The 24,749-nt window shown below is 39.0% G+C and overlaps 1 protein-coding gene across 3 annotated transcripts in view; it reads right to left on the bottom strand.

Moving 5' to 3' along the window:
* The window catches only part of pign (phosphatidylinositol glycan anchor biosynthesis, class N), a 283,091-nt gene that overhangs the window by 178,337 nt on the left and 80,005 nt on the right, over nt 1-24,749 (bottom strand). For all 3 annotated transcript variants that reach the window (XM_039753344.1, XM_039753343.1, XM_039753345.1), the window contains exons 8-9: nt 15,120-15,160; nt 14,596-14,655 (exon numbers count right to left, since the gene is read on the bottom strand). In XM_039753344.1, coding sequence (XP_039609278.1) covers nt 14,596-14,655; nt 15,120-15,160 — 101 coding nt within the window. The remainder of the gene's footprint in view (nt 1-14,595; nt 14,656-15,119; nt 15,161-24,749) is intronic.

Genomic DNA, 24,749 nt, shown 5'->3' with positions numbered 1-24,749 from the left:
TCCTTTACAATGCAGCTATCACTTTCTTTTTTCTGCTATTCCAGTGCCCCTTCTTCCTGCAATGCCTAATCTATCAATAGTCTCTTAGAATATTCAGGACCTGGGATTGAATATCAAAGATGCAGTATGCTTGATTTCCTTTGGCACAAAAAGGCAATGTCGCATTTGTTGAAGAAACTAAAATGTTCTCTACCTGTTGCAAGACTGTGGCCATCTCTGCTACCACCATTTCTTAAAAATCTGGTGTGGCTATTCTGCTGCTTCATGAATTACAAGCAAAAATTATAGGTCCAGAGTCGGATGATTTTGAAAGATTTTGCTATGCTCTGGTGGAAATAGTTTAGAAATTTGCTCTTTATTATATTTATTGCTCGGCACATTACCAAGCGGGTTTCTTACGATTTATTTCTAACACACTGTTGCAATTTAAGAACTATGAGGTCATGCAAATGGAATGCAAATGCCAACAGAGAAACTCTTGTGGCAGGTCCTGAGGGCTATAAGCCTTTATGATAATTTAATTACTATTATTAAAGCTCATTACCCCTTCCCTTTGGCTCAAATTATAACATGTGACCAACTACAAATTTCCAAAGATAATAGGGTGGGCTGTCCTACACCCCCCCTTTACTAGTGGTACATCCTATACCAGTAGAGATTTGTCAACTGGGAACATTTTTTTGTGTAAAAAATAACCAGGTTTATCACATCAATAAGCCACTTTTGTAAATTGTTGCAGAAGAAAATGTGTGTGGTGGGGAGTGGGTGTTCCGTTAACTTTTGACACAACCAGGCATGCGGTGGAACAAATCTGAAGATGGGAAAAAGGTGGAGAAAAATGAACAGTAGGCTAAGTGACAATGGAACGTCCAATAAAACATGGTAGTTGATCACAACTGAAAAAGTTCAGCTACATCGTAATGCTGGTGCACATATTGAATCACATAAGCACACCATGGTTTTACAACAGATACATACAAAAGCAAAGAAAGTCTACTATTTAATCTGCTTTTGCATACATTATTAGTTATGATAAATGTGCACTGTAATGTTTTCACACACTTTGAAATACAAAGTACACAACCATCATCACTTTGACGTGTAGTGCTCTGTGCATGCAGCACTCTGTATCTGTACACTTGGTTTGTTCCGTGCACAATGTGCCATCTTGTTCATTTTCCTTTCCCCATGTTAAACCAGTGCTGGCTTCGTACTTTATCTATACTAATAAAAGGCAAAGCCCTCACTCACTCACTCACTCACTCACTCATCACTAATTCTCCAACTTCCCGTGTAGGTAGAAGGCTGAAATTTGGCAGGCTCATTCCTTACAGCTTACTTACAAAAGTTGGGCAGGTTTCATTTCGAAATTCTACGCCTAATGGTCATAACTGGAAGGTATTTTTCTCCATTAACTGTAATAGAGTTGAGCTGGAAGGGCGGGGTTTCGTGTGACATCATCACACCTCCCACGTAATCACGTGAACTGATTGTCAACGCAGTGCGTAGAAAACCAGGAAGACCTCCAAAAAGCGCTTAAGAAAACATGCATTATATAATTGAGAAGGCAGCGAAAAACAATAAGAAGCGAGCGAGTGACATATACTACCATATTCATGAGTGTTGCTGCTTCGGAAAGAAAGCAAGGTGTAAACCTAAACTTTAAATTAAGTTCATAGACAGGCGTTTCACATGCCCACAGGTAATGCGGGATACAAGTTTAATGAGAGGACGCAGGATATAAACGAGAGTTTTGATCACTTTGTAACTAAGTTAAAATTGTAGGTGAAGGGGTGTGCTTATGCAAATTCGAGACTGTGTTTGTGGGGATTGACAGTTAAGGCGGGGGGAGTCACGTCATCATCTCCCTCCCATTCATCTAATTTGGTCTGAGCTGAGCTCAGCTAATGCCGTCTTCGAAGCAACTTGTCAGACTGCCACCAAATACTCACAGAAAAATCCACAAGTTAATACACACGCTGTCTCTAGAGTTTCTTCACACTGAATCCTCCAGGCACTACTTACAAAAGGTCACATTGACAATCGTGTTACGTTATTTTTAAAATCTTTCCTTTTCTTAGCACAAGCACAGCTGAGAAGCTTCATGCATGTGCTCCATAACGCTAAAAATAATGCATTTAATCACACTTTGCATTACAAGCAAAGGGAGCTTTGTCAATGCATGATTTCCTGGTACTGTACACGATTACATTGATCAGCGCATCCCGATTCATTTTACCCTCGCACCACCTTAGTTTGAGAAGAAGTATGAAAAATATGAGGTTAACACAGAAAAACAGATCACCAATTCAAGCTTTATGAATAATCGATTCGCCATCAATAATTGTTTTGGTAAAGCCATCCTCCTTCCATTTTATAATTTTTCCGCCAATAGCCATGATTAAATGAACGGTAAATAAAGTAAGAGCAAAGCGAGGGTGACTTATTTAGGCAGGCATATATATGACAGCAACACTCATGACAATGTCAATCATGTTACGTTATTATTAAAATGTTTCCTTTTCTTTTCATTACTTCTTTAACACACTACTTCTCCGCTGCGAGACGGGATTTTGCTATATATATAATATATGAATGACCTCCAAAGAGCGCTGAGACTTTTGATATCATGAGCGTGTCTGCAAAACTGTGGTCTCCTGCCCAGCAAAAGTCGAGCAGCCAGCGCTGCATAGCTGTGCCGGCCTTTGAGACGCTGACTGCGCTTCTGCCTTAAGTCAAAGTGAGCACTTTTAATTTTTTCATCCTCCCCCTGCGCTATAGCCCAGACAAGTGCAAACACGGGACCCCTTTTCTACACCACGGAAAAATAATATTAAGGCGATTCACACTTTCTTTTGCACGTATCACATTATGAGGTCCTCACTCGGATTATGAACACGCACGAGTGGAGGACTGACAGTGCCATCACAGCCGATTAATGGCAGGGACGTCTCACCAGTCTACACAAGACCCACGCGACTGTCCCCAAAAGCGATCATACCGTCAGTGAACACATCTCTCTATACTATATAAAAGAAAAAGGCAACTTTCCTTTCTTTACACCTTTTTTCCTTTTATCCCAAACCAAAGCCTTTCTCTCTTAACACTGCAGAGGACACAAAACTAATTTTCTTTAAATGCCGGTAAGGCACATTACCACAGGCACAAATTTGAACGTTCACATAGAAAATGTAATTTCTATACCACAGCCGTCGTGTAGCGCCTTTCAAAAGGGATCTACTACCGAGAGATGATCCATATACATTTTAGCTGCTGTTAGTTACTTACCTGTTGTGTTACAGTCTTTAAAATGTAGTTTACCTGAAACCACTCCAGTAGTGCTCAATGTACCTGTACTTCTTAAAACGTTAATGTTTTACTGTTTAATAACTTATAGACTATATTTTATTATTTTTCCCTTGCACTCAGTGACCAAAGCTATACACACACATATAGACACATACAAACATACACACAAGTATATCTATGTGTATATATATACACACACATACATACATACATACACACACATATATATAATTTGTGTGTGTATATATGTATGTATGTATGTATGTATGTATGCGTGTGTGTGTGTGTGTGTGTGTATATGACAGCAGCAATCCAAGCTGTGAGAAAACAGTAAAAAGGAGGCGTATCAGACGTTGTGGTACATTTTCTGATGCAGCTAGACGAAAAAAACTTTGTGGTGCTGCTGCCAAATACACAAAACAATTACTTTGACAATCATGTTACATTATTTTTAAAATGTTTCCTTTTCTTTTCATAACTTCTTTAACACATGACATCGCATGCGGCTGGTATTTTGTATATATATATATATATATATATATATATATATATATATATCACAGCGACACTCATAACAGTGACAAAACAATTACATTGACAATCATGTTACGTTATTTTCAAAATGTTTCCTTTTCTTTCTCTTTCCTTCTTTAACACACTACTTCTCCGCTGCCAAGCGCGGGTATATATATCTATACTAATAAAAGGCAAAGCCCTCACTCACTCACTCACTCACTCACTGACTCATCACTAATTCTCCAACTTCCCGTGTGGGTGGAAGGCTGAAATTTGGCAGGTTCATTCCTTACAGCTTCCTTACAAAAGTTGGGCAGGTTTTATATTGAAATTCTACGCGTAATGGTCATAACTGGAAGCTGTTTTTCTCCATTTACTGTAATGGAGATGAGCTTCAACGCCGTGGGGGCGGAGTTTCGTGTGACATCATCACGCCTCCCACATAATCACGCAATAAATAGAAAACCAGGAAGACCTCCAAAAAGCGCTGAAGAAAACATGCATTATATAATTGAGAAGGCAGCGAAACAATAAGAAGCGGCGAGTGACATATACAACCATGTTCATGAGTTCTGCTACTCGAAACAAAGCACATGTAAACCTACACTTTAAATTAAGTTCATAGACAGGCTGCGCTGGCGTTTGTAATTTAGTGCCTGCCCATATAAGGCCGTCCGTCAGCGGCAATCCAATAGCAAACTGCCACGGGTAAATATTCACGGGTGAAGGACTGTGTTTATGGAGAGGAAGATGAGATGGTCAGGGTGGTGTTTGACACAAACTCAGCGAAACTGAGAGAAAGTTTTAAGTGCCAGGACTAAGGTAACATTAAATACAGCCATGGACATAGCACGAGATGGCACCAGCACAGCTGGGAACCTTCGATGCATGTACACCGAGCGGCTCACGTGAACTGACACAGTGCACAGATAAAAGGCAACAGTTCCAAAGAGCTGAACAAAAACCGAATTACACAATTGAAAAGGCAGCAAAAATATGAAGCGCCTGATAAGCATATTCATAAATCCAGCTACTGCGAAACAAAGCACACGTGGAAAAGTCAATGTCCCGCTAAAGGAAGACAGTGTAAAAAACCCGTGCATGCAGTGTGTCAGGTCTCAGATAAAGAAGAAGACGAGCTGTTTATTGATGCAGTAAGAAACGAATCGATGAATGAAACCTGTCATCTTTACAACGATTGACAAACACGGAATGTAACTTGAACACAACACATCCTACAAATACGAACCTGATTGAAAGAAATAATGATAATCAAATCCTTGATGACAGCAACACTCAGTAACACTCACAAAACAAATACTGTATATTGACAGTCATGTTACGTTATTTTTAAAATGTTCCCTTTTCCTTTTCTAGCTTTTTTAACACACTACTTCTCCGCTGCGATACGCGGGTATATATATATATATATATATGCCGATCTACATACTCGAATAATGGATACTTTATTCACCATCAATGATTGTTTTGGTAAAGCCATACTCAGTGTATTCATTAGATGAACGGTAAAAAAGTAACAGCGAGGGAGGATGCAGGCTGTAGTGCGCGTCAACTCTATTTGAATTGCGCGATCACATTTGAAAAAATATATCTTTTCAAGTTCTATTTAGTCCATATGTGTCAAACTCAAGGGCCGGGCCACATCCGCCCGGCGTGTAATTATATCCGGCCCGTGAGATCATTTTATATACTGTATTATTGTTATTAAAGCCCGGGTATATGAAGCGCTGGTAACACAATAAACTACAGATCCCATAATGCAGCGCTTCAGCCGCCTTGCCGAACAAGTTATTGCGAAGCTAGCTCACACGATGCTGAAGAGAAAAGTTGATTCTGAAAATAGAGCCTTTAAAAACCGATGGGAGGCTGAGTATATGTTTACTGAACCCGTGTGTCTCATTTGTGGAGCTAATGTGGCTGTAATTACAGAATTTAATCTAAGACGGCACTATGAGATAAAACATCAGGGTAACCTGAATGCAATGCAGAAGATACAGAAAGCAGCATAATTAAATAAGAATCTGACACTTCAGCGGACATTTTAACCCGTGCACAATCACAAAGTGATTTCAAGTGAAGCTGCTTTTATGGGAGACACAAATGCACCAAGTGCACCTTGCCCCACTTTCCCTGTTGCCAAGTAATGTTAAACCAAGTCGTCACTACGGTGTTCCCAAATACGCACTTTGCTGATAAACTGAGCGCACTGCGCACTGAGTTTGCACGGCGCTTTGGTGACTTTGAAGAACAAAAAAAGTCCGTCTACATGCGGCTCGAACCTTGTGCATGTTTGGTAGCACATATTTGTGTGAGAAGCTCTTCTCAGTGATAAAGACTAACAAAACAGCACACAGGAGTCGCCTCACTGATGAGCACCTGCAGTCCATCCTGAGAATCTCCACAACACAGAACCTCACACCATGTTTATATATATGTGTGTGTGTATGTATGTATATATATATATGTATTTATGTGTGTATGTATGTATGGATTTATGGGTGTGTGTATATGTATGTGTATATATGTAGATATATATGTATGTATATATGTGTATATGTATAGATATGTATATATATATGTTTATGTGTGTGTGTAAATAATATATATATATATGACAACAACACTCATCACTCACAACAGTGATAAAACAATTACATTGACAATCATGTTACGTTATTTTCAAAATGTTTCCTTTTCTTTTTCATTGCTTCTTTAACACACTACTTCTCTCATAAGCTGGTATTTTTTAGTATATATATATATATATATATATATATATACAGTGGAGGAAATAATTATTTGACCCCTTACTGATTTTGTAAGTTTGTCCAATGACAAAGAAATGAAAAGTCTCAGAACAGTATCATTTCAATGGTAGGTTTATTTCAACAGTGGCAGATTGCACATCAAAAGGAAAATCGAAAAATAACTTTAAATAAAAGATAGAAATTGATTTGCATTTCATTGAGGGAAGTAAGTTTTGAACCCTCTAAAAAAAGACTTAATACTTAGTGGAAAAACCCTTGTTTGCAAGCACAGAGGTCAAACGTTTCTTGTAATTGATGACCAAGTTTGCGCACATTTTAGGAGGAATGTTGGTCCACTCCTCTTTGCAGATCATCTCTAAATCCCTAAGGTTTCGAGGCTGTCTCTCTGCTACTCTGAGCTTGAGCTCCCTCCATAGGTTTTCTATTGGATTAAGGTCCGGAGACTGACTAGGCCACTCCATGACCTTAATGTGCTTCTTCTTGAGCCACTCCTTTGTTGCCTTTGCTGTATGTTTTGGGTCATTGTCGTGCTGGAACACCCATCCACGACCCATTTTCAGTTTCCTGGCAGAGGGAAGGAGATTGTCGCTCAGGATTTCACGATACATGGCTCCGCCCATTTTCCGTTAATGCGATTAAGTTGTCCTGTGCCCTTAGCAGAAAAACACCCCAAAGCAAAATGTTTCCACCCCCATGCTTGACGGTGGGGACGGTGTTTTGGGGTCATAGGCAGCATTTTTCTTCCTCCAAACACAGCGAGTTGAGTTAATGCCAAAGAGCTCTATTTTGGTCTCATCAGACCACAGCACCTTTTCCCAGTCACTCTCTGAATCATTCAGGTGTTCATTGGCAAACTTCAGACGGGCCTGCACATGTGCCTTCTTGAGCAGGGGGACCTTGCGAGCCCTGCAGGATTTTAATCCATTGCGGTGTAATGTGTTTCCAATGGTTTTCTTGGTGACTGTGGTCCCTGCTAATTTGAGGTCATTAACTAACTCCTCCCGTGTAGTTCTAGGATTCTTTTTCACCTTTCTCAGAACCATTGACACCCCACGAGGTGAGATCTTGCGTGGAGCCCCAGAGCGAGGTCGATTGATGGTCATTTTGTGCTTCTTCCATTTTCGAATAATCGCACCAACAGTTGTCACCTTCTCTCCCAGCTTCTTGCTAATGGTTTTGTAGCCCATTCCAGCCTTGTGCAGGTCTACAATTTTGTCTCTGACATCCTTGGACAGCTCTTTGGTCTTTCCCATGTTGTAGAGTGTGGAGTCTGCTTGATTGATTGATTCTGTGGACAGGTGTCTTTTATACAGGTGACTAGTTAAGACAGGTGTCCTTAATGAGGGTGACTAATTGAGTAGAAGTGTCTAACCACTCTGTGGGAGCCAGAACTCTTAATGGTTGGTAGGGGTTCAAAAACTTATTTCCCTCAATGAAATACAAATCAATTTCTATCTTTTATTTAAAGTTATTTTTTCGATTTTCCTTTTGATGTGCAAACTGCCACTGTTGAAATAAACCTACCATTGAAATGATACTGTTCTGAGACTTTTCATTTCTTTGTCATTGGACAAACTTACAAAATCAGTGAGGGGTCAAATAATTATTTCCTCCACTGTATATAGATAGATATATAGATATATATATATATATATATATATATATAGATAGATAGATATATATATAGATAGATAGATAGATAGATAGATAGATAGATATATATATATATATATATATATATATATATATATATATATATATATATATATATATAGATAGATAGATATGAGAACAACACTCATATCAATGACAAAACAATTACATTAACAATCAAGTTACGTTGTTTTTCAAATTTTTCCTTTTCTTTTTCGTACCTTCTTTAACACACTACTTCTCCGCTGCGAAGCGCGGGTATTCTGCTAGTATACTAATAGGCTTGCTGCTCCTAAGACACTTGACACACTTTGATGCTGGCTGCAGACTTTGTATTTCAAATAGCGTGAAAACATTACACGTAAGGTAGCACATTGTGGACATTTTATTTAAGAGATTTTTGCACTGCTGAAAAGACAGGTTTCATTATAAAAGAGTAATTGGTAAATGTGTTCACCATTTGATTTGTTTAACTGTAGTAACATGACTTTCAAATATAATAAAAGTAAGCCTTGTTTGGTCAACTTTAAAAAAGCAACTTTAGTAATTGTAAAAGTCAGAAGGATCTCATTTTAGACTTTAGATCTATACCATGATATATACCATTACCATGCAAAATTTTGTAAATATCATAATTATGCTTACATCGCCCACAAATACCATTTAAATTTGTATCCCTCAAGCCTCTGTTAATAGCTGTTTGAAAGGCACATGAGTTGATTACTCCACTTACTGCACGACTCCCCATACCAAATATCGGAAGATAGTTGCGGAAGATGTGCTACCTCTGACCTTCCTCACATCGGAAGTCTGTTTAACACATGTATAAAATCTATTGGACAAAATCCAGTCTCCTTCCCCTAAACTACTTATGCAAGAATTTTCCTTCATCTATTACAGAGGCCAATTTAATTAAATATTTTAGCATTAACATCTATCCTTATTAGACAGATTTACTTACAGTTGTGCTTGAAAGTTTTTGAACCCTTTAGAATTTTCTATATTTCTGCATTAATATTACCTAAAACATCATCAGATTTTCACTCAAGTCCTAAGAGTAGATAAAGAGAAACCAGTTAAAGAAATGAGACAAAAATATTATACTTGGTCATTTATTTATTAAGGAAAATGATCGAATATTTCATACTAGCCAACCCGCGGCATACCATAGGCCGCATAATCAGGCCGGTTTTTTAATGAATTCTAAGCACAGGGAGAAAATTAACATTTGAAAAATTGGTAATGTAATAAATCAGCAAGAAAAGCAACATTGTAACAATGAACGGAACGAACCAACACACATTCGTCCGTGACCGAAAACTGGCGGTCCGCCATCATGTCTTCTCCTCCCAGACGGAGAGATGGGGGCGGTCGGCGCTCAGGCGCGGAGGGTGGAACGGGAGGAGAGGAGAAGGACGTCCATTTCGCTCCCTCCGTCATGCTAGTCTGCGGATTTCTCGTTCAGTATGCACTGCCTGCTCATGTGCCCACCTCCAACTCGTCACTCGTCAGTCCAGATGCACCTGTGACTCACGTAGACTTTTCATTGCTCTGTGCGGTTTTGGCTGCTTTTCTATATATAATCCACCAAGACACCCGACCACGGTAGTAGCGAGGTGGGAGGGGGGTGTGTACAAAAGGTTAGGGACGTAATCAGTGGGAGCGTATGAGTCGCACTTAGTGGGAATTCCAAGGTTTGCAGCCCGAATGGGGTTCAACGGCTTACCCACTCTCTGCGGGTAGACACATGCTCAATCTCATGCATAATTATTTATTGAATGCTAAACACTTCTGGAAAGACACGGTTGTCTAAAACGGGTTGGTGTGAGAATACAACAGTAAGTGAATGAAAAGATGGAACTCTGGAGAGTGGAAAATACAACACAATAGTGAACCCGCGGCATAACCAACGCCGCATAAACCTCCACGTTTGCTTCATGGATTATTTATTTAATGAAGAGTTCTTTTGAATCACTCCACTGTTTACTTTGAACACTGATTTTGATTGAATGTTTTAAATAAAAGCACTGTGCCATTACCTAAATTCTATGGAAAATTGTGTTGCCCCACGGATAAGTCGACACTGCTTTTTTGAATGAATTTTAAGGCATGAATTTTTTGACTTATACGTGAGTATCTACGGTAAGTCATCTGGTCACTGCAAGGTAACAAACCTCTTAGTGCATTTCACTGTGTTGTTGCGCCTGATATTGTTTGGTTTTTTTTTTTTGCTTTTATTAGCCCCCGCCTATTTGAGTGTCTTGCTCCATTGTCACAATCCCCCTCGTGTTCTTAGATCCACAGATCAGCTGCTCCTAACCGTTCCCAAGGCACGTTTTAAAGCTCGTGGTGAAAGGGCTTTCTCCGTCTGTGCACCCAGGCTCTGGAACTCCCTGCCCTTAGTGGTTAGGCAAGCCGCCTAGTCGCCACATTCAAATCTCTAAAAACGCACTTCTTCACATTGGCTTTTAATTCTTAACCTGTTTCATTTTCCACTTGCCTTTTGCTATTTTCTCTATTTTATTTGGTCCCTTGACCTGTTTTTAGTATCTCTGTTTTAATTCTCTCTTAATGTTTATTTTAATATTTTGCTTTTTAGTCCTGCTTGTTGTAACTGTACAGCGCTTTGGTCAGTTGTAATGCTGTGTTTTTAAGCGCTCAACAAATAAATATGGTATGGTATGGTATTAAAAGTCAATCCATCAGTGAAACCTTCCTAATTTGGTTATCACCTGGGCCCAGTTGTTCAAAAGTAATCCAATGGGATTTGGGATAACAGATTGGATTGAATCTTGAAAATGGGTTATTCAAAGGGAAAAGAGGGATTCTGGAATCAGATCAGATCACCTAATCCAATCTCAGTCTTATGTGTTGTTCAAAAGTTTGTGTATGAATTGGGACACATTTGATCCCAAAAATCAGGATAATCCTGATCCCAACACAGAGGTGGATTCAGAGTGGATTTCTGGCACACAATAAAATAAAACTTGAAAATTGATCAAAAACGCTATGTTTGCTGGTGATGTATACATCTATTTATATTTTGTACAATTGTTGAACTAGGACAGTTACAATAAAAATAAAGTAGGGAATAAGACATGAAGCCTTTTGGTATAGTCAAAGGAAAAAAATGCCTGTGAAATATCAGTACTCAAACAAAATCTCAAAGCTCTACTGTCCATTGTATTTTAATGAAAATGACAATTACTGTTACTCAAGTCATCAATCAGAAGTAATGTCATACAATTGCATCCCTTATCACACGTCCAGTCTGGCCCTCATTTGGAGCGAACACTGGAGGTTGCTCTGGTTGCATTTCATCAGGCACAGGCCCATCATATATGTCATCAAGAGGAACATTACGCCTTGTGGCAATGTTATGCAGGACAGTACAAGCTAGTATTTTATTGCATGCCACCTTGGGTTCCACCCACAAGTAGTTAAGGCATGCAAAGCGCCTCTTCAGGACCCCATGTAAACACTCAATTGTGCATCTTGTTTTGCAATGTGCAAAGTTGAAGCCTGCCTGCTCAGGTGTGTTTGCAACTGGAAAAGGGGTCTTCAGCCATGGTAGGAGTGGATAAGTAGTGTCATCCAATATTATGCCATTTGGTTGGCTGGACTGGAGCTTTCTGTATAGTGCGCTCTCCCTCAGGATACGTGCATCATGGACAGACCCTTGTCACTTGACAACACAGTTTGTGATGATGAGGTCAACGTTGGCCACAAGTTGAACATTGATGCTGTGCCTCCCTTTTCGGTTCACATACTGCCACTCCCATTCAAGAGGCGCTTGAATGTGCACGAGTACAATCAATAACACCAATAGTATTAGGCATGTTCCCCCACTTCGCTTAGTTTGCGCCATCTGGTCATCCTTGGGAAATGAAACAAATTTATTGACTAGACTGGCCAAATCAATTGAGACAGCTTTCACCACATTACTAACAGTTCATTTGTCCACTCCCATATTGTCACCAACAACCTGGTAGAAAGTCCCAGAGGCATAAAAGCGCAGTGCAATTAGGCACTGTTCCTCCACAAACAGAACATGGCTCCTTTTGGTTTTGTACATTACCTTTGGCCTGACAAGGTCTGCAATGTACTTGATATCATCCTTCCCAAAGCAAAAACGGGCATACAGTTCCTCTATAGTGTATTGCGCAAGTGGTTTGGCACACTCAGCATACATTCTTTCACGGTATTTTCTCCTTCCCAATCTGTGGTAGTAATGAACAACACCTGCCATGCCAATGCCTCTGTAAACCTATGACCGAGGTGTGTAAGAAATTGGTAATTTTATTTGGTCACACACCAATTAAGCAACAACGAGCTGACTGGTTTGTCATGTGTTGAATTACCCCAATCAAGCACAGGGCCTATAAAATCAGTGTTAGCTACACAAAAGAGATGGAACCATGGACTCAAAAGGGCCTAATTTCAAAGTGGCAGAAAACCATGCATTGTTGGAGGGTGTTAGGTGACATTATTCCTCCATAGTAGGACACTTCAGTTCATTAAAGGGGAGATAAGTGACCAAGATATGCAAACAGAACATTTGGAAGGACATCACAAAGAATGTGAATGCTATAGGGGCTGGTCAGAAAAGGACCACAAAACAAGTCATATTAAGATGGAAGAACCTTAAAGCCAAGGAAACAAAGGACCCTGCTGAGGCCAAAAACCCCACAACGGGTAATAAGCCTTTCAAGAGGGGTGAGTATACTGACATTGTCCTTGACATTATTGGTGGTGACAAATCAGAAGCTCTACATGGAATTGATGGTGTTGAAGTAGATGGTGAGCCCACAGTTACAGAGGAGGGTGGGCCTGGTCCCCCTAATGAAGAGGAAATATTTTTCCTCAATCTCAGTCAAGTGGTTGAGTAAGAAGGTGGATCCTCACAGAACCTTTAACAAAAAAGCGTAAGCATTCTCCAAACCTGGATGGTGACGCATATGAGGCGCTTCTTACAAGAGAAACTGAAAGAGCAGATTCTTCTGGCAAAGGAACAACTCCTCCTTACCCAACTACAACAAACTAAAGTCAGAATGGAAATCCAACTCCTAAAAGCAGAAATTGAAAGAGCTGGTCTCTGTACCAATGAGGAACTGTAAATGTTCCTTATTTTGTTGACTATTGGACTATATTGTTTTACAATTATATAAAAATAACCACAGTGCAAATGTGGGGAAATATTTTATTCTTTCAGTCATTCATTCATTTATTCTTGTGAGACTGAAATGGAATCTGGCTGTTTATAAATGAAGTGGAAAAATATTTGTTTATTGTGGTGTTTTCTGTTTCTTCCAAGTAACACACATGATGGCTATTTGGCTACTGGTATTTTTGGTCCGCCTGTTGTTCTTTACATAGCCAGTAGGCTACACTGTGGGTTCCATTTAAAGCACTAGTAAAACGGATTTGGTAATCCTGAATATTCTGTACCTGGATAACAGTGATCCAATCTAGTGTTGCTTTGAAAAACCAGAATGAAAGTAAAATGAATTACCAGATCCTGGATAGCAAAACAAGGGATTTCAAAATCCAGATCATTTTTATTCTGATTAAATAGTTTGAACAACTGGGCCCTGGATTCACAGCCATATATATATGCACCACCAAAGCTCGATATCCCAGGTAGGTAGGACCAGGATGCACAGCAGTGAATAAGACCAGCTACAAGTAATGGACCCTGTACAGCTACTATAACAAACAAATTAAAAGCTTTCAAAGCCAAACACAAAGTAAGAAAAATGGATTTTGATTTCAATTGTGATGAATGTTTAAAACCACCATTGCCAATGATTATTATGAACAATGCACAATGCTGACTTAAAAAACTGGAGCTGGGAACATCTGCATAATACCTTTATGAGTACCATGAAAAAACCTAATGTGCTTTACTGAGACTTAGTTCAAGAATACATACTTAAAAACAGATAATGAAAAGATTGATTTATCTGTGAGTGACAAGACAATAACTCAGTCTCTGGTAAGAAGGCAGCTAGTAGGGTATACCTACAGGTTAATAAAAGACAGTGTAATACAATTACCATAACAGAACACATCTGCACTCCAAATACTAAACTACTTGCTGTTGGACTTTGTCCATAACTACCTGCCGTGTGAGTTTGATCAAATCTTTATTATGGTAGTCGATGTAATTGCCTTATCCTGACGTGGGAGCTGCAGGTGAAATGATTTATGGAACTTTCCCAAAACTGGAAACTAAAGCATCTGTCTCACCTAAACACTCAAAGGGCTATTACTAATAATGTAAACTGTGAGTAGCATGGATTTGAAAATTAACAGGAAGCTTTCATACCACAGAATTAAGAGGAAGAGGAACTCCAATCAAAGATGCCATTAATGGAGCAACATCAGCCTGAAAATAAACAAAAAACAATACATCGTTTTCAGAGTTTTTAATTATTTTTTTAGAATTACTATGTGTCTTTTTATTTATATGGTCTGCACTTAAACTGCTATACTGGACACTTATACTTACCAGCTTTATTTCGACACAACAGTTCAAATATACTCAAATTAATGCCTCTCCCATTCAAGACCAACTTTAAGCACTGAAACAAAGCTATTAATTTTAAAGCTATGTGGCATAAAATGAAAAGTTTTAGATTGTACTTAACACAAACAACATATGCTTCATTCATTAAAAACAGAAAACAAGCTATTGTAATTACCCTTAAATATTTAAGTAGATTTTATATTTACATCAACATTTTAATTTTTGTTATTGAACTCTTGTAAGTATACCATTTTCATAAATTATCATAAGACATAATATTTAACATATGAATCAATGAGTATATAGAACAACAAAAAACTCACCTGATTGACATCTGTTCTTTTTATATTTTCAAGTTTCCAGTCTATGATCAAACAAAAATAAATTAGTAGCATTCTAGGCAAAATTCCAGAATGACACATTAAAATCAGTCACAAAAGTTATAAATGCTGGAGACAAAGAATGACCCTATTCATTAAAAAAGTTACTTTGTGCTGAAATAGGATCAGACCCTGTGCAAACCTGCAATTTATAAAGCAGGTATCAGAATGTTACGCTAAATTGAAATAGCTTTTTATCACTATAAACATGTCATATATTTTTCTAGTTTTATACAGAGATTAATCAAATGAAGCCTTTTCACAAAAAGAGTACATTAATTACTTTAAAAAAGTATACTAAAAGAAAAACAAGTTAGGAAATATACAAAACACAGTAGAATTCAGGTGTGTCTGGCAACTTAAAAATGGGTATGAAAGCTGCAGCATTTCACATGTTTTTAGTTACTTCCAAGAGTCAGTTATCACATTTTTGTTTATAAAATAGTTTTGTCACAATAATAACAGAGACAACAGAATGCGATTACATGTGTTTGAAGACAATATTAAATACATGCTTTTTAACAGTCCTTTACAATGTAATGTAGTTACAAACACAGGTGACACACACGTCGTCACTTCTGGTTCCTCAAAATCCCCCCTACTGCTCATGTCACTTCCTGTTCCAGAATGCCACTTTCATGACTTCATTTCCTTCCACCTACCATATTTAGGACTGCCATTTTTTTGTTTTGCACTTGTCTGTAAAGACCTCAACCATTTTCAACAGCATATCAGTTGGATCCCCAAACCTTTGACATGTTCTTATGTTTAATATACAAAGTTCAATTTCAGGACACTCAGCAACAAAAGCAGATGTTCAGACACAGATAAACCATAACCTCAGCATATGTTTTATTGCTAAAGTAAATCCTTCAGTATGGTTTAAGTTGGAGTTTGGTTCTGTCCTTGCTATTTGTAATACAATCACCATCTTCATAGAGTATTGAAACTGAAGCACTTTCCCATGGTGAGTTAAAACATTTATGATACAAATGGTTACATTTCTTTTGGAGCACAGGCAGGTCATGTCTTGTTCATGGTCACACTGTGAGTAGCGGGATTTATTTTTATATTTTTTTTAATTTTATTGTAATCATTCCATACAAATAGATCAATTTTTACAAAAAAAAATAGGATGAAAACAAATTGACCCCCACCTCTAAGAAAGAGAGAATGGCCAATTGAGTAAAGCTTAAAGTTTGTAAACATACCTAAATTGATTAGTTTAAAAGGGCAATAGAGATGAATGGAGAAGAAAAAGAAATGCGGAAATAATTGCTTCTTCTGTGCTTTAAGAGCTTAATCTAAAATATTATTGATTAAATCCTGCCAGGTTTTGAAAAAAATTCTGTACCGATCCTGAATTGAGAATTAGATTTTTTTCTAATTTCAAAAAGTATAAAACATTGGTTTCCCACCGACTTAAAAGAGGAGATTTAGGACTCTTCCAGTTTAGCAAAATAAGTGCAGTGAATGCAATTACAGTTTGTTTGTCCTTCTCCACTTTAAGCCCATCTGGAAGAACACCAAACACAGCTGTTAATGGGTTAGGAGGGATTGTGACACCAAGGCTGTCTGAAAGGCACTTAACAATTTTGGTCCAAAATGATGTTCATTTGGTGCAGGCCCAAAACATGTGACCCAGTGAGGTTGGTACTTGATTGTAGTGTTCGCAGGTTGGATCTTGCCCTGGAAACATTTCGGACAGTTTTAGGCGAGACAGATGTGCTCGATATATAATTTTGAGTTGAATGATTGTATGCTTTGCACATATGGAACTCAAGTGAATTCTCTGCATAGCTACCTTCCACTCCTTTTCTGATATATTGATTAAGAGATCTTTTTCCCATTGTCCTCTTGGATCTTTAAAAGGGAGGGACTGGAAAATAATTTTATATATTGCACAGATGGTGTCTAAGTCCTTGAAATTGAGCAATATTTTTTTCCAGAATGGAGGAGGGTGCAAGATGAGGAAAATCGGGCAGGTTCTGTTTAACAAAGTTTCTAATTTGAAGATAGTGAAAGAAATGTGTGGCTGGAAAGTTAAATTTGGATTGTAATTGTTCATAGGATGCAAAGATGTTGTCTATGTAAAGATCTCTAAGAAATTTAATCCCAAATCTTTTCCAGATATTAAAAACTGCATATGTTTGCGACGGTTGAAAGAGGTGGTTCTCTTGCAGAGGTGCCAGAGATAAAAGTTTCTCCATCTTAAAATGCTTTCTACATTGGTTCCATATTCTGAGTGAGTGAAGCACAATTGGGTTATTAGTATATTGGTAATAACTTACATTTGTTGGGGCACAGAGCAGGGAATATAAAGAAGTACTGCAGGATTTTACTTCTATTGCGGACCAAGCCTGTGTATGTTCATCTATTTGTGCCCATGTCCAGGTTTTTATAGCTTGTATGTTTGCTACCCAGTAATAAAACTGAAAGTTAGGTAGAGCCATGCCACCTTCTGCCTTAGGTCTTTGTAGGGTTGCACTTTGGATACGTGGATGTTTTGAGTTCCAAATAAATGAGGTTTTTGTTGAATATAATTGCTTAAAAAATAATTTATTAATGTATATTGGAATGTTTTGAAATAAAAAAAAGAAGCTTAGGAAGAATATTCATCTTAACAACGTTAATTCTTCCAGCTAGAGTGAGATGAAGGGTTGACCATCTATGTAAGTCTTGCTTAATTTTTTCCATACAGACAGCGACATTTTGTTGATAAAGAGCTTTGTGTTTACTTGTGATATTTACCCCTAGGTATTTAAACTGATCTGCAACGATAAAAGGTAGGGTGTCCAATCTAATATTATACAGTATGCTTGAGAAATCACTGGAAAGAGTACGCTTTTATTTAAATTAATTCCAGAGATCTTTTGAAATTCTGAGTGCTGTTAAGACTGCAGGCACAGAATTTTGTGGGTCAGATATATATACAGTGCATATAGAGAAATTTTCTGTTCCAGTTCTTCTCTAATAATCCCCTTTATCTGATCAGCATTTCAACAGTGACCCACCAGTGGTTCAATTGCTATTGCAAATAGCAGTGGTGACAAGGGGCATCTTTGTCTGGTATCACGTTCTAGTTTAACTCTTTTAGGGCTAATTTTTTTTCTTATCTCCCAGGGCTGAATATTTTTCCAAAAACTAACATTTTTTAAAAAAGAACACAAAGCAATTGTTTAACATATCAAATCAACAAAAAATATTTACTTTTGACAAATATTACTGTTTTGCATGTTGTATGAGCTTGCATACTCTATGATTTCACATATATATCACATACATTTTACACAGCAAAGTCCTGCAAAGTCTGATCTCGCTCAAAGCAGCCAATTTCAGTCATTGCCACATTGCACTGCTTACAATACGTGTTGCTTTGGTGCCTACTTTTCAATTGTCTGTTGCTGCACTTTCTCACATATATTGTTAGGGTGTACTGTAGACAGACAAGTCACCCTTTTGCCATTGTGCCATTCCACTGCCACCAAGTTTTCTGCCCGCATGAAAACAGTATTGTCACTTCTTTTCATCTTCTGAAACTTTATGAACTTTATACACGGCATTATAGCCTGGCTCACCCCATGGGATTTGCTTCTGTTTATTACAGAAGTGAATAAAACTTTGCAGCAGCATGTACCTATCACCATGCTGCATAACCTGTCCAAAGCCACCAGGGGACAAAGCACGTTTGGACCAATGATCCCTTAAGTTATAGGTTCTGTCCCATCTCTATTTGTAATACCACAGCACGCTTCATCTTGTCTTTTGTTGTGGGTTTACACTTTGAAAAACGAGAATGCGATGCAAACGCAGCCCGCGATTCAAAAAATTTCTCTGCCTACCTGTTTATCTCGTCTGACGGAAGCTGAAAAGCAGCATCTGGAGAGAGCAGCCTGAAGTACAGCAGCTGGTGATCTGTTGTGTCCAACAGCAAGCCATGCCGTCTTCTGAAGTCCAGCAGCCAGATCGGCTCTCAACGGATCAATGTCTGTGCATTTATCCCACACGAACCTTGCCGTAGATGGATTGGCTGCGCGAAACGCTCAACTGGCAGCAGATCCGCTGGCACGGCATCGGCAGGTGTTTGATCAGCTAATGCCGGCTTCTCACTCTCTTGCTCGATCTCCTGATCACTGTCAATAAAATGCGATTCTGAAAAATCAGAGTCTGACTCCGCGATAATGCGCAAAACATTGTCTGCTGAGTGTTTTCTTTTCTGCACTCAATTCGCTCCCTTGTCACATGTTGATGCCATCTTGCCATTGTTTACATTTCGCAACTCACACACATGCTAGGATTAGTTGCCAAGTCAACGAGTCTAGCATTCCTCCAAGCACAGAGGGAATGCCTGTGACATGACAGTGAGATTTGTCACCATTAACAGCTGATTATCGCCCTCTATCCCTGGATGTCGACTTTAGTCGACATTCGCCCTCAACCCCTCCTGTCGACAAAAGTCGACATACGCCCTAGTAGTCTGAACAAATGTTGCTAATACAAACTGAAGCTTCTGGATTGGTATATAGTAGTTTGATCCAATCACTAATATTTGGGCCTAACCCAAATATCTCTAATGTAAGAATTTACATTGTTAAGATGAATATTCTTCCTAAGCTACTTTTTTATTTCAAAACATTCCAATATACATCAATAAATAATTTTTTAAGCAATTGGATTCAACAATAACCTCATTTATTTGGAACTCAAAACATCCACATATCCAAAGTGTGACCCTACAAAGACTTAAGGCAGAAGGTGGCATGGCTCTACCCAACTTTCAGTTTAATTACAGGGCAGCAAACATACAAGCTATAAAATATAAAGCTATAAATTGCTTGGTTCGCAATTGAAGTAAAATCCTGCAGTACTTCTTTATATTTCCTGCTTTGTGCCCCAATAAATGCAAGTTATCGGCAATATACAGTGCATCCGGAAAGTATTCACAGCACATCACTTTTTCCACATTTTGTTATGTTACAGCCTTATTCCAAATTGGATTAAATTTATTTTTTTTCCTCAGAATTCTACACACAACAACCCATAATGACAACATGAAAAAAGTTTGAGATTTTTCCAAATATATTAAAAATAAAAAAATTCAGAAACCACATATACATAAGTATTCACAGCCTTTGCCATGAAGCTTAAAATTGAGCTCAGGGGCCTCATGTATAACGGCGTGCGTAGAACTCGCACTATAACATGGCGTAAGCACAAAAGCCGAAATGTGCTTACGCACAGAAAAATCCAGATGCAGGAATCTGTGCGTACTCCAACTTCCACGTTCTTCCGCTACATAAATCCCGATCAGCATGAAAACTAACGCTCGTGCACGCGCTTTATGTAACGCCCCTACTCCTCCCAGAATTACGCCTCTTTGAATATGCAAATCAATATAAATCGCCCTTAAGCGCAGCCTTCTGTGAAAAGACAATAGGAAAAGCACGGGGAAAATATAAGAATTTCAGCGAATACCAAGTGGAGGCAAAGGAAAAACATACTATTTGTTCAAATAAACTGTAGTATAATCAACAAAAGGAAGTTGATCGAGTGGCTTAGCGTGTTGGAGAAAGTTGAAAGCTCACATTCACAAAATCACACAGTGCCAGAAATAAAAAAGAAGTCACATATCAAAGTCACCGTGAAAAGCCGAGTTGTAGCCCACTGTCTGAGTGTCATATGAAAGCTTATTAGGGTACAGAGAAAAAAGGCACACAGTGGGGAAAAAGCACAAAATGTCAACTTCAATCTCGACATTTCCACTTTAATCACGTAGTTTATTTTGTCATTAAAGTAGAACATCATAAACTTCATCTTAAAATCGTTTAATTAACCAGTTTCTCAAATCACATCGTAATTAAAGTAGCACGTTAAATGCTTTGTTTTGTATTTGATCTTCTATGTGCCTATGTGTGAATCACTACTTGCTTCTTAAACCGGCTCTCTTCCTCCAACTGGACACAGAATCCATTACATTCGTGATATTACAGCTCTCTGAATAACTAAAATACTGAGATGTATACGTGATATCATTTTCATGATGATAGGAGTTAAAGCACGTTATTAAACATGTGTTTCACTTCGATGAAATAATTTATTGCAGCAGTACTCAGGGGCTCTCTAGGCTTGTGGTGGCACTGGGCAGAGGAAGAATCGGTGGCTCCTTCGCCCGCCCGTCAGTAAGGTAGCTTATGCACGGTGGATGGCCTTGTCCGTTGCAGACACTGCTTAGCCGCCTCGTGCTCATGACACAAGCATTTAACTTTTGCCGAAATTTGTCACTGCGTTTTTAGCTGTGTTGTTATTTTCTCTTTCTGATTTATATTCAATATATATTGGCGTAGCTGTCACTGCAGTCAGTGCTTTTCTTTCACCAAGTAACCGATCGCCATACAATCAGCTCTGTAATAGACGTAAGCTTAGCGCCGATTCTTCAAAACGTGTAAAGAACATTGAAATATCTTTGTAGTACATGTTTAATTATTCTATCCTAACGACACTCCCAGTGAAGAATATAGATTATTTAAATGAAGTTAAAGTTTTATCTGTATAATTTAATATACATAATTTGCTGCATTTCATCTTAAAAATGATATCGTCATCATATGTAAATACGCGCTTTATAAAGTGGCTCAGGTTGTGCGATATTATAACTTAGTGCAAGTTTACAGTGGGGTGATTGTACTTATAAGTACAAACAGTTCTACAAGGTGCAATTGATTGAGTGCATTTAAAGTTCTTGGGATGAAACTGTTTCTGAACCGCGAGGTCCGTACAGGAAATGCTTTAAAACGTTTTGCAGTGGCTGAGACAGCGTGTCCATGAAGCTGTATACCGATAATTCTCTTTCCGATCAGTTGCTGCTGTGATTCACACTCAGATACAGTGATATAAATACTCCGAGTCGTGAAGTGAGAGTAAAATGGAAAAAGATGATCAGCTGTGGCAACTCCTAACGGGAGGAGCTGAAAGAAGAAGAAGAAGAAAAATAAGAGGAGGAAGGTGCATTGAGAGTAACAACGCTAAATCAGTTATGGCATTTGGAATACTATGACTGTTCCCTGGACCATTATATTGTTACAAGTTAATTACAATCAGATGCGTTACACTAATAAACAATATGCAGTTAGTTTCGGTGTATTTATAAAGCCGCGTCATGAAAATAAGGAGTAATCACACAGGAACAGTAGCACTGCTTTGACGCTGGGTGCCGCCAGTCTGCAAAACCGAGCGGAGAACTTGCGTACGACAAGGCATGAGGTACCGTGGAAAAGTGCGTGGCTTTACGCCAAGTGTAGGTTTTATACATCGCGATTTGAATGTGGAAAAGTTCTTACGCAACATTTCTGTGCGTGCGCACCGTTTATACATGAGGCCCCAGGTGCGTCCTGTTTCCCCTGATCATCCTTGAGATGTTTCTGCAGCTTAACTGGAGTTCACCAGTGGTAAATTCAGTTGATTGGACATGATTTGGAAAGGCACACACCTGTCTATATAATGTCCCACAGTTGACAGATCATGTCAGAACACAAACCAAGCATGAAGTCAAAGGAATTGTCTGTAGACATCCGAGACAGGATTGTCTTGAGGCACAAATCTAGGGAAGGTTGCAGAAAAATTTATAGGTCCCAGTCCCAAGGTCCCAATGAGCACAGTGGCCTCCATCATCCGTAAGTGGAAGAAGTTCAAAACCACCAGGACTCTTCCTAGAGCTGGCCGGCTATCTAAACTGAGCGATCGGGGGAGAAGGGCCTTAGTCAAGGAGTTAACCAAGAACCCAATGGTTACTCTGTCAGAGCTCCAGAGGTTCTCTGTGGAGAGAGGAGAACCTTCCAGAAGGATAACCATCTCTGCAGCAATCCACCAATCAGGCCTGTATGGTACAGTGGCCAGACGGAAGCCACTCCTTAGTAAAAGGCACATGGCAGCCTGCCTGGAGTATGCCAAAAGGCACCTGAAGGACTCTCAGACCATTAGAAACAAAATTCTCTGGTCTGATAAGACAAAGATTGAACTCTTTGGTGTTGAATGCAAGGCGTCACGTTTGGAGGAAACTAGGCACCGCTCATCACCAGGCCAATACCATCCCTACAGTGAAGCATGGTGGTGGCAGAATCATGGTGTGGGGATGTTTTTCAGAGGCAGGAACTGGGAGACTAAGCAGGATAAAGAGAAAGATGACTGCAGCAATGTACAGAGACATCCTGGATGAAAACCTGCTCCAGAGCGCGCTTGACCTCAGACTGGGGCGACGGTTCACCTTTCAGCAGGACAACGACCCTAAGCACACAGCCAAGATATAAGGAGTGGCTTCAGGACAATTCTGTGAATGTCTTTGAGTGGCCCAGCCAGAGCCCAGACTTGAATCCGATCTCTAGAGAGATCTTAAAATGGCTGTGTACCGACGCTTCCCATCCAACCTGATGGAGCTTGAGAGGTGCTGCAAAGAGGAATGGGCGAAACTAGCCAAGGATACTGTAGGTGTGCCAAGCTTATGGCATCATATTCAAAAAGACTTGAGTTTGTAATTGCTGCCAAAGGTGCATCAACAAAGTATTGAGCAAAGACTGTGAATACTTATGTACATGAGATTTCTCATTTTTTTGTATTTTTAAGAAATTTGCAAAAACCTCAATTAAACTTTTTTTCACGTTGTCATTATGGGGTGTTGTGTGTAGAATTCTGAGGAAAGAAATTAATTTAATCAATTTTGGAATAAGGCTGTAACATAACAAAATGTGGAAAAAGTGATGCGCTGTGAATACTTTCCGGATGCACTGTACTAATAACCCACTTGTGCTTCACTCCCTCAGAATATGGAACCAATGTAGAAAGCATTTTAAGATGGAGAAGCTGTTATCTGTGGCACCTCTGCAACAGAACCATTTCTTTCAACCGTCGCAAGCATATGCAGTTTTTAATATCTGGAAAAGATTTGGGATTAAATTGCTTAGAGATCTTTAGGAACTTTGCTAAACAGAGCCTGCCCGATTTTCCTCATCTTGCACCCTCGTCCATGCTGGAAAAAATATTGCTCAATTTCAAAGACTTCGACACCATCTCTGCAATATATAAAATTATTTTACAGTCCCTCCCTTTCAAAGATCCAAAAGGACAATGGGAAAAATATCTCTTAATCAATATACCAGAAAAGGAGTGGAAAGCAGTAATGCAGAGACTTCACCCGAGTTCCATATGTGCAAAGCATATAATGATTCAACTCAAAATTAAATATCGAGCACATCTGTCTCGCCTAAAACTGTCCGAAATGTTTCCAGGGCAAGATCCAACCTGCGAACGCTGCAATCAAGTACCAACCTCAGTGGGTCAATGTTTTGGACCTGCACCAAATGAACATCATTTTGGACCAAAATTGTTAAGTGCCTTTCAGACAGCCTTGGTGTCACAATCCCTCCTAACCCATTAACAGCTGTGTTTGGTGTTCTTCCAGATGGGCTTAAAGTGGAGAAGGACAAACAAACGTGATTGCATTCACAACACTTTTGGCACGCAGACTTATTTTGCTAAACTGGAAGAATCCTAACTCTTCTCTTTTAAGTCAGTGGGAAACCA

This window comes from Polypterus senegalus, chromosome 5, assembly GCF_016835505.1.
Source record: "Polypterus senegalus isolate Bchr_013 chromosome 5, ASM1683550v1, whole genome shotgun sequence".
Taxonomy (NCBI): domain Eukaryota; kingdom Metazoa; phylum Chordata; class Cladistia; order Polypteriformes; family Polypteridae; genus Polypterus; species Polypterus senegalus.
The sequence above is the reverse complement of the archived record's forward strand: the minus strand, read 5'-3'. Positions and strand labels throughout refer to the sequence as shown.